Raw genomic sequence first — 11,716 nt, forward strand, 5'->3', positions numbered from 1 at the left:
GTACATACTTGCCTACAGCATTGCATCACGTGCTCCAAAGTCAGCCAGCTTTTCAGCTCCGCAAGCTATTGTGTACACAGTGAAACCTATGAGCTGCTTCCTGTGTTAATTATAACCTGGTTAAAAATAGCTTTTTCCAACTTCCCTTCCAAAACTAAAATATTATTTGAATGACTTGCACTATCCAAAAGATCAAGGCAAAAAAAAGGCTAGGAGAAGTATTCTTGTAGCTGCAGTAAACAGTATGACAGGCTCACTTTAGTTCTACAGGAGACAGACTGGAGCAATCTCCACTTCCCTCATACATTTACAGCCAACAGGGAAGAGGAAGAGGAACATTATCATCACAGTCATGATCAAGGCCTCTGATAGCTCCTCTGTGCTGATGCTTAATGCAATACTACAATACAGAACTAGCACCCACATGTGGCACGGAAATGACGGGTGACCATTTACCATAAACCACACTCGAGATCTTTAACAAGACCACACCAAGTAGCCAGACGAGACCTCTCTCAGGAGCACTGAATCAGCACAGACTGCAAATCCTACCCAAGAAATTGAATAAACCTGGACAGCTCATTCATGATGAGTGCTGTGTTGTCCTGGCATGACCAGCCCAGACACCTGAACTGGCCCATTTAAGCAAAATGCCACACAGACAACCCATTTCATCACTAAACATGTACTGTTAATGTACTTCTCCACCACACTCTTACATCCATGTTGTTCCCAGTTCTCTCATTATGCTATGACAGATTGTCTTTTTCTTTTCCTCCTCCTACATATATCTTAGGCAGGCAGACATAAAATGAAAAGTACCTTCTACATAAATATCCAATTTTTTTTCTGAACAATTCTTTATTCCCTGCCAGCTCACTTGGCATGCAATTCATTCTGCTGTCACAGCTGCTGGGGATATTTTTCTTACCAGGTCATTCAAATACTTACGTTGAGTCTAGCAAAGTACCATCCAGGAGTGAAGCATTGTAGTGGTATTTCAAGTAATCTCCCTTCTTACTCAGTATGGTGCAGTTGGAGGGTTTGTAGTTAACAGTAATACTGACCGAATCTGAGGGGTTGTGGAAGTCAACCACATGGATGTCAAAGACCAATACTGCAGATCCTGGAATATTTCCTAAATAGGAAGCAAATTAGGCCGAGAAAGAAATGGTAACCAAACAGGCTTATGATGACCAGGTACTGCATCCTGTAGGAATATGTATTCCCACTGTGTTTGCTAGTGAGTCATTTACACTTCTCATTCAGAATTAAAGGATGCATCAGATGCAGGCTGCATCCAATGTAGGAAAGAGAACCAGTAGGAAAACACTAAACGCACACTCCATTCAACAATGAATGAAAAAAAATTTCATTATCCTGACTTTGAAAATTATGCAGAAATGAAGTAATAACCATATATTTCCTGTGACCATTCTAAATAACTCATTTGTGTCTCATGTACTAATTTAATATTGGTCATCAAAATTCTCATAGGACTTCTCATGCTTCAAGGGATGTCATTATGTCTAAAAGGTTACATTTCCTTAAAATGTCCTGATAACAGGCAACTTCTTCCCCCCTTCCCAGGATTATGTGCAATTGCATTACCAGGATTGACAGACACATCCAGACCCAGGAACAGGGTTTGCTGGTAAGAGTCTAATTCCTGAATCAACAGCACAGAATTTGCATTCCCAGAAGAAAGGATTTACTTCTAAGTCACTTATCCAGGTAATATCCCAGAAGGCACCTTTTGAAACACCAGCCATAACGCTGTGGTCAGCTAGAAGGCTTATCAAAGTCAACCTCTCACAGCAATCTTTTTTTCCCAGAGGAATGTTAACTGTGTGTTGTACATACACAGATACTTCGCTGTTACATGCATCCACCATTTACAGAGGCGGCTTAGGAGTCCACAAAACCTGTGGCTGTGGAAGGAATGGGGAAGAAAACTTAACACGATGAACTCCTTCAGCAGACAGAGCTTAAGACACACAGGAAGGAAGATCTCACACTGCAGAGCTCCTGACATCCAAGTACCACTCTGCCTGAAACACTAATTATTCAAATGAGTTCAGGTCACTAATTACATGAGATTGTTCTGCTTGATTGTTCTGCACTCTAATTGTCCTACATATTTAGCTAATTAAAATAATGCTGCAAATTCTGGGTGTAATCTTATCAGCTGTGTGTCTACAAAATAATGACCTAATTCATAAGCCTTTCAAACAACAGAAAAATGAAAATACACAGGTGGACTAAACAATAAAGGAAACATCATTAACTATGGAAGACTTGAATGAAAAGTCAAGCTCACCTCTTCCTTCTTCTCCATATCCAAGATGAGGGGGGATTATTATCCTTCTTTTCTCACCAGTGCATACACCTAGCAAACCTTCATCCATCCCAGCAATCACATAACCTTTCCCCACATAGGTGTCATACGTGCGGTTTCGTGAATAGCTACAGAAAATATTTGTATTTTAGCAGTGTCAGGTGTACTCAAGAAAACATGGACTATTGCAATAGCTCTGCAACACAATTCTCAAACCAGCTAAGGTCTAACACATGCTCATTGCATAGCAACAGGGAGGCACAAAACAATAGCTATGTTCAATGAATCAAGGCCACCAGTCTTCATCAGTGACCCATGCATCACTTATTACCCAGTAGTGGGACTCTGGATAGGGAATGGCTAGTAAATTTGAAAATTCATTTCCACTACAACTTGAAAGAAAAAAATGAAAATCACACTTACTCATGTATTTTAGACTACAGAGAAAACAGGTTTTGATAAGTAACTGGAAAAAAAATCAGTTTTCTCCTTTAAAATTTCCTCTGCCCTGACACAACTTTAATAAGTACTTATCAACTAGATATAGGTGACGTTCATTTTCATGAGACACCCTTCAGACTACCTCATTTTGTAACCCCAGCTATGTAGTTCAACTACTACAAGGAGCAGGTGGGATAAATAGGTCCTTCTGTGATGTGCAAGGTTACAATGAGTCATTGCAACAAAGTATCAGTACTATCCCTCCCAAACCATACCAACCACTTACATGTAGGTTGAAAGACCTGCTTCAACACCTGATGATAGAATAAAACAAGGCTACAACAACAAAATTATGTTTATTACAAGGACCTGACTGTATTCTGCCTTTCTTCAAGGCATGCTACATGAAGGTAGAGCCCGAGGAAGGGAAGGCAGAAAGGTTTTCATTCATCTTTTCAAGGCAGATCTACGGTAGAACAAGACCAGTACAGACCAGACCCTGATGTAATTTCAGAGGTTTATTCAGCTGCTCTAAGTCCAGACAGCCCTGACTGAGCTGCCCAGGGCCAGTTCTGCAGCTGAATATTGCAGAGGGAAAAAAAGCAAAGGAAAAAATTATTAGAGCTCTCAACCCTAGCCATTCGCAGTGCTTTCAGCATGTTCTCTGTACTAGGGAGAAATTTTCTCCTGGATAACTCCAGGGTTTTCAGTAACTATTGTTAATTTACTCTGTTTCTTCATCTGTGAGTTCTGGAGGAAGCCAGGATATGGTGCTCTAAAAAATAAGCCCTCTAACAACTTCAGAATGATGCAGAGGCTGCTGTCTACAAAGCATTTATTACTATCTATTGACAACAACTCCAATATAAATACTACAGATATTTTCAAAAATTGTTTGATTACTACAGACAATAGTCATTTACAACTCAAAAGAGAGAGATTCTGGGCAGGTGTACTGTGGATAAGCTTTAAAGTTCTTAACTTAGAAATTTTCATAAGCTGCAAATCAAGGTCTACAGTGATGGCTGCTGATGCAGATCTCCTGCTTTCCATCCTCCTTCCAAAATTGGCAAGAGCACGGGGAGGTCAAGGATGACTCTGAACCTTAACACTCCTCAATTCAATTACACGAGATATTCCCTGACTCCTCCTCATGGGCAGTAGTACACATGGCACACTACACTGCTTATGTTTGCAAACTCATCCTCGTGTTCAGCTTGCAGCAGCTGTAGTAGTACTAAACATTTTTCCATGAGTTTATTTCATAAAACAATTTACATTGGCTCATTTTCACCTCCTTTTAACTACTTCTGTCAGCTGTTCTGAAAGCTGGATTGGGATAGTAAAGCACTGCTCAATTAAGAGCAAGGAAAAGTGACAGAAAGCTACAATGGTATTATTCATCATATAATTCTGTATGTGAGGCTCATGTGCCCAGAGAGCTTTGAGTGTGCCATAAGAGCAATCCCTCTTCTTTTATCATAGAAACCCTGTTGCTGAATTCTGCAATTCTGCAATGTAAGAGAAAGACACTAGCCTTCAAAATGCAAACAGTTTTTCAAGTACAAGTAAGAACCTAAAACTAGACACTAGCACACTGACTCACTTCTCATGACATAAAATTTTCTCTGCCTTCAGTGGTATCATCTATTTGACAGATAAACTCTATGGGGCAAAGAGCCTTCAGGCTTGGGTGCCTGAAGCACACAGTGGGTTCACTGGGTGGATGACTGCCTCTAGATGGCGACTGTGACACTGTCATCATACAAAATGGCTCTTTGTCCTCCTTCCCATTCAGAAAACTTCCCTGTGAGCTTTTTAAGAAGATGCAAAAGTCCACTCCAAATTTTAAAAAAAGAAGGAAAAGCAAAGAATTGTATTTGGGTATACTATGGACAAGACAGAGGAGTCAAACTGGAAATGGGATCTGTGGAGTTGAATGGTTTGTTTACCTGGAATCAAATAATGTGCCATCCAAAAGTGTGCCATTGTAATGGTATCGCAGAAAGTCTCCTGTCTGGCTTCTCCGCTCACAAGACGCAGGCACAAGCTGGTTTTCAATAGCAATACCATCTTTGGGGTTATGGAGATCTAGCAAAACCACATCAAAGACAAGGGAAGCTTGGCCAGGGATCTCCTTACCTACAAAATATTAGAGCAGAAAATTGGTAAGAAATATCAAGCGTTCCAGCAGAAGCTCACACATTTGTTGGAGAAAAGTAGCAATCTACTGCTGAATATCAAGCACATCCCCTCCCAAATTAAATTATTGTAACCTGTTTCTAGTCAGGTTTTGTTTTCATGTTTGTCACTCAATCCTCCAACTCAATAATTTCATTCTGTTCCTATTGGGATGATACAACCTTGAAAACAACAGCCTCTTCAGCAACACCCATTTTTGTCAACACGCACCACGTCCATCTGAGTTGCATGGTTTAATCTACCAGTATTTCCAACACACTTCATGGAAGTGCACAAAACAACCATTAGAATACTAATCTGGTACATCCACTCCTCCCATCCTGCTAATATCAAATCAGAGGACCACATGGTGGAAGCTGAACAAGGGAAAATTGGGTATATCAGTGAAAAACTACCTTCCCATCAATGCACAAATTATAGTGTGGGTTGCTTTGACAGACAATCACTGACTTCAAGATCCTGACAAAATTCTTAAAACACAGCTTTACAAAGTTTTGTTATCCATGGAAATGGCTGTCACAGTTAATGGTAATGAAGCCATGCAAGGGGTATGAAACCTAGTGCACCACATATACATCCTTAAACATGAGAGCAGAAAAAGAACTTAAGGAAGAGTCCCAGACTATACCTAACTGCCCCCTCATTTAACATGGGGGCCTCTATGTATGATCTGCAGGCTGCATACAATCTCATAGGACAATAATCTTGGTATCACTAAGGCACTGGTTGCAAGAAAAAAAAAAACAACTAGAACTAAAAGATGCATTTTTCCTCCACCCCAAAAAAAAAGTTTTCTGCTCCCTGTTGCAGCCACAGAAAAAATTATGCAGTCACCTGACTTCAAGCTTTTGGTGCCACTAAATATTAATCACAGGTTATATTCCCTAAATGAAATAAAAATCCAGTATAGAAATACTACAGTTGTATCAACAATATTTCTGCTAAGCACCTTACTCTTCAATTTTTTTAAAAAATCTTGTACTTTCTAATCGGTCTAACCTTGCACATAATTCATTCTGAACCTCTCTTTCCATCACTTTGTTCTGTCTGTCTGAACAGGGTAATAATGCTGCCCATAAATTTAAAACATATAAAGTCAAGTTTGTTTTAAAATACGGATGGCTTGGATTTAAAAAATTTTAAAAAAAAGAATAACTCTTACCATCTCCATCTTCTCCATAAGCCAGGAAAGGTGGTATTGTGATAATGCGCTTCTCTCCTACGCACATTCCCAGGAGACCCTGGTCCATACCAGGAATCAGCCATCCAATTCCCACATAGGTATCATAAGTCCGCATTCGATTATGGCTAAAAAGGAGGGGGAAAAAAAGCCCCACAACCACATGTCAGACAGCCACAGGAAATCCAAATCTTCACATCCACATACTATGCACAATGTAACTCACAACTTGCTACTCCAAAAGTATTGATCCTTCATTTACCAAGGGCTGTCTGGCTAAGAGTTTGCCAGAGTGCTTAGTTAGCTACATCAGGAACCTAAAAGAGGCTTTGAAAAGTGGCTCATGAACATAATGGCAGCTGGTTTTAAAGCATCATTTTCCACTGAACTCTAATGAAGCACACATGCTATAAACTTACAATCTCACCATGAAAGTGTTAGTAGCTCAATTTCATTATCAACCCAGCTTAGTTGATAAAGCTTGTGTCTGACCTGAAGAGCTATGCTGCAGTGGTTATGGAGACTTTTAACTGAGACTGCAATAAATAGTAATATAAATAAAGGGAATGGAATTTTAAATTTAATGAAAAGAAAGCATCTGGGTTGGCAATGCCCATGCAGAAATAAAGCACTGTTTTACTGGTTTGAGCCACTACTGCTATCCTTACAATCCCAGAGTAACGTACTGATACATATATGATGCTAGCTTTAATTTTCTGTGTTTCTGGGCAATTAGCATTAATTGTCATACCATTGAACGGGGAAAAAATGATGGTGAGATATCTATTACAACGCACAAAGACACAACCCTGCTGCACACCTTGAATCAAACAGGGTCCCATCTAAGAATGTTCCATTGTAATGGTACCGTACGAAGTCAGACACTTGGACTGTCCGAGGACACTTCTCAGGTTTGAAGTAAGTCTGAATCTGCACTTCATCCTCTGAGTTCCAAAGATCTATCAGGAGCACATCGAAATGGAGCACAGCATTGGGGGGTATCACACCAGCTGCAAAAGCAAAACAACACACCCAATTTTATTCCCCTTCTGCTACAGGGCACCAGCAAGAAGGAACCAATCCATGCATACCCTAAAAAAATTGCATAATGCACACCTCACTCTTTGTTACGCTTATAACTCCCTGGCCCCTTGCCACTGTTGCAGCTATTTAAGGGGGTAATCCAGCAAGATGAACTACTATCAAAGCTGTCCATCAGGCAAACTGGTCTTGAGTCAGCATTTGTTGCCTCAACGAGGCTGTAGAACAAAGCTGCTTTTGGCAGTGACAGGACCTTGTGGAGCACTACAATGCCAAGCCACAAGAAGTATTTAACAGTGAGGTAGATATAACTAAATAGCTAACTTTAGCAACAAGGTTCTTTTGCTGAAGGAAGGTGCTCTGAAGCCAACAGCTCTTCCTTCAGCATGCAGAGGAAGCCTGAAGAGATTAGCTAGGCTATAGGCTTAACAAACACCTCTCAAAAACAGGGTAGAACCTCTCCAAAATTCACTACTTGCAATTTTCCACCCTCTTCTCTTCTGTGACTCCACTGTCAATCTGCTTTGCTGGATCAGTTATGCAACCACCTACTCCCTGTCCTGGTGCTGTACTTACGGACGCCTTCACTTCCATAGGCAAGCTTAGGGGGAATTTTCACGAACCGCCGCTCATTCACACACATGCCGACCAGAGCTTTGTCCATTCCAACAATAAGTTGACCTTTCCCCACAAACACGTTGAATGTGGATCCCCTGTCATAGCTGAAGGAGGAAAAGCAGACAGAATTGTTAGTGGTTCACTTATCCCCCATTCCACTTTTTCTTTTGAGAATTAAACTGTACCTTGTCTCCCTCTTGCCCCATTAGCACAACTTTATGGCAAGACAGCTACTAGAGGAAGGTGCAAATCCAAGCACTCCTGAGATTTCAACCCAGTTCTCCTTCTGCTCACTGCTCATTGTCTATCTGAAACACTTTATAGCAGTGTGCAATGTGTACTGCAGGCACCTGAAGCCCATAACTACAAACAGCGAATTTACACACTAATATTACAAGCAACACTGGAAAACTAAAGAAGAAAAGGAAAAAATAAACACCATTACAAGATATGAAAGGATGACTGCTCCCACAGCAGGAACTCGGCATATTGGTTTTGGTGAGTAACATCAAAAAAAATGTTACCTGAGATCGATAAGCCTCACAGTGTGAGACATGACAGTTGGGGAATCTCTGTGGGAGAAGAGGAAAGGGAAAAGATGCATTTTCAAGTAACAGCTGCAAGCTTTGCCACCTGGTTATTTATTTTCTCCAGCTGGTTACTTATTCTCTCCTCCACAGTCACAGCTCTCGTTCAATGCACAGAGACATGTTTTAAACAAGGAGTTTGCCAGACCAAGAATCAAGTGATTCTGTGATAATACATAGACATTTGAATGGTAAAAGAAATGATGTTAAAAGGATTAAAAGTTTTCCAGAGAGGACAGAGAACAGCAGTGTTACCACAGCAGAACACTAACATCAGCTTACACAGTTGGTTTGACCACCTTCAGTCTGTACAAATGACCCTACTTTGCTGTGCCTGAATTACTGCTGCTATTTTTTGAAGCAATGTATAAACATCAGGAAGCATTTCAAATGCTTCATGCCCACATTTAAGCTTTTGCTTCTTCCATTTGCCCAAATTCCTTTCATAATTTAAAGGTCTCTTTTTTCCTCAGATAAAAGGAAGACCTGGAAAATAATATGTAAAAAACGAAACAAAACAAAACAGGCTTGTGCGTCTTTTTCTGCTAAAATATTCTGGAAAGCAGCCAGTAGCTAGATATCGCTAGGGAAATGATGTCAAACTTTCCTTCGAAGACTGTACACATCACTTCCACAACATACTGAGCCTCCTAACAGTCCCAAAGCCTCAAATCTCTCAGATACTTTACTGAGTGATCTCTCTGTTTGCTGCACCTTTTTTTCTTCTGGCAAACGTTTCCCTTAAAATAGACAGCTCTCTATGTGGAGCATTCACTTGCAGTTGCACAAATATTCCCACTCCCAGGCAAGGATGGAAAATATTTAAATTATGTCCTGACAAATTCTATTATACACGGAAAACCATAATTAAGAGGTTAACACTAGTAGCATAACAGGTTCTAAGAAACCACCTAAAATGGTATTTTGTAGCAATTGACAAAGCTTGGCAATACATCTGGGATGGACTTAAAACAGAAGAGATTTTATTTTTTAACAAAAATAAATGTACAATTAAGAAAACATTGATGCTAAGCAGAGAACTGAACAAAGCAGTGACCAGATCATGCAGCTTTTTGCAGGACTGACTTTGCAGATTCCTTAAAACTAAGCAAAATTAGTTGCTGTTAGTGGAATTACCAGATTAATAGCAGATGACTAGGCAATTAAATTCAGACTTTAAAATGCAAATAATTTTATGGTCATGGAAATAGAAATGCCAATGCAAATGTTGATAAAAAAATAAGTAGGCACATTAGTTAACTTATATGACACAGTCATGATTACTAAGACTTTGAAACAGCCTGTTAACATGAGGAGCAGTATTGCTGCCTTCTCCTTGGAAATACAGAGTTCAACAGCTGAACAAGGAATGAAGTTAAACTGCCCTTAGTTCAATATCTGGAGTGCTTTCTAGACCGAGTTCATAGTCGTGTTTGATTAAACTGATGGTGGTAAGCACCTTTGCAAACTTTAAAAAAAAAAAAAAAGCAAACACAAGAAACAGGTAGAAAACTGGGTTTTCTAATAGGCTGATTTTAGTAGAAATTGACCGAATCTCCCTAACTTGTATGCAGAGAACAGATTTTATGACAAACACTCCAACATATTTCTTCCATTAACCTACAGAACATAAAATCCTCCTCCTTTTCCATTGTCTTAACATGATAAAACACTGTTATCAATCTTAAAAAAAGACCATGGTTAGTGGATAACAAGAGTGTATGTCAACATGAGCTGCCATCTAGGAAAAAATCCCAAGCTGACCAAACTTGATGTTTTGCACCTTCGGAAATGAAGGCGATCATAAAAATATTCAAGTTAGACTGGACTGTTATCATTACTATTTATTTACTGATATTTAGAGGACTCAAAGAGATAGATGCTGTGCAGTTCTACACAGTCTGTTCCTGCCCCAAATAATTCAGAACCAAATGGCAAGAAACTCAGAATTAAAAGGAACACCTGGGAAGCCCCTCCAGGTGCCCTACCTCAATGCATAAGTACAGGTACAACTCAGGGTGTAAGAAAGCCTCAGTATGTGTCTGTAACAATCAGAACCACACTTCTGAACACGTGGCTGGTTTTCCAGTTGCCACATATTTGTAAAATGATCCACGAGGATGCTGCCTTTGTCTGTCCTCACATCCACAGCTAAGACTTATCTTCCAAGCTTGTCAGTTGCCAATGAATTGACTGTTCTTGCTGTGCCTTTTCACTGAAACTGCACCAACACCAGCTGAACCACCAGTTACTGCAACACGCGTTTTATAGAATCATACAATCATGGAATCATCAAGGCTGGAAGCGACCTTTAAGATCTTCAAGTCCAAATGTCGACCTAGCACTACAAAATTTATCCAGAAAATGCTGGTGAAAAGGCACTGCTGGCATACTAAGTACAGTCAGCTCTAGAGGAAGAGCCGTGCTTACTTTGAAGGACAGTTATTTCCCTTAGGCTGCAGATTTTCCTTGAAGCACAAGCAAGATCACCAGGATTACTGAAAATACATTTTGCTTTATCTTTCTGAATAATACTTTGATCAGTGGCAATGAATGAAGGAAGAAAAAACAAATAAGCTGTCAGCAGCATCAGCATCCTTCACAGTCGCCTGATCCCACTATTTAGATTTCCTGATCCCAAAATAACAGCAGGAAAGCAACCAAGCACTTCACTGTACACAGATCACATTTATTCAAGGGTAACTTATCCAAAAACTTCTATGTAAGCACAGCCTGATAATTCTTGTATTTCTGGCAAGGATCATGATTCAGAAACGCTTGTGTTTGAGCCTGGAGAAGACACAGGAAATGCACAGAAAGAAAGAGGTAGAAAAAAACTCAATACTGTGAGAAACTGTGATACCATATACACTCCTGTTTACCAGGTTAAGGCTAAACTAATAACCTTATGGTCTTCTCTGTTGGCACAGAAAGCTCCCGCTCAACACCTTGGAAAAGCAGCTGGAAGAATGTGGTGAGGGATCCATAAGGGCAAGCAAACTACTGCAAACTGGACCCAGTCACGGCAGAGGTCTTACTGCCTCACCCCCAGCATCTCTGCCCTTTTATGTTTCAAAGCCATCTCCCCGTGGTGGTCTGTATGTCCCGTATTCCTACTCGTACGACAGCGCCCAGCTTGCCGCTGACTCTCTTCCAACCGCTCACCCCAAAAGAACCCACAGGGAAGAGCACTGGGACCCGAACTGAACTTCAACCGCAGCCTCCACCCAGCGCCACATCTCTGCCCATCCACCAAACACACCCCGGCGGGGACCAGCACCTCTCTCTCTCCTCTCCTCACCCCGAAGC

The 11,716-nt window shown here is 40.5% G+C and overlaps 1 protein-coding gene across 1 annotated transcript in view; it reads right to left on the minus strand.

Annotated features, from left to right (window-relative positions):
• Positions 1-7,924, minus strand: part of FKBP9 (FK506 binding protein 9, 63 kDa) — a 12,934-nt gene extending 5,010 nt beyond the window's left edge. Inside the window, exons 1-6 of the mRNA XM_009078466.1 lie at positions 7,779-7,924; positions 6,982-7,171; positions 6,144-6,289; positions 4,732-4,921; positions 2,321-2,466; positions 952-1,138 (exon numbers count right to left, since the gene is read on the minus strand). Coding sequence (XP_009076714.1) covers positions 952-1,138; positions 2,321-2,466; positions 4,732-4,921; positions 6,144-6,289; positions 6,982-7,171; positions 7,779-7,866 — 947 coding nt within the window. The 5' untranslated portion in view covers positions 7,867-7,924. The remainder of the gene's footprint in view (positions 1-951; positions 1,139-2,320; positions 2,467-4,731; positions 4,922-6,143; positions 6,290-6,981; positions 7,172-7,778) is intronic.
• Positions 7,925-11,716: the final 3,792 nt, after the last annotated feature.

The sequence above is a fragment of the Acanthisitta chloris genome, unplaced genomic scaffold (genome assembly GCF_000695815.1).
Source record: "Acanthisitta chloris isolate BGI_N310 unplaced genomic scaffold, ASM69581v1 scaffold17787, whole genome shotgun sequence".
Classification (NCBI taxonomy): domain Eukaryota; kingdom Metazoa; phylum Chordata; class Aves; order Passeriformes; family Acanthisittidae; genus Acanthisitta; species Acanthisitta chloris.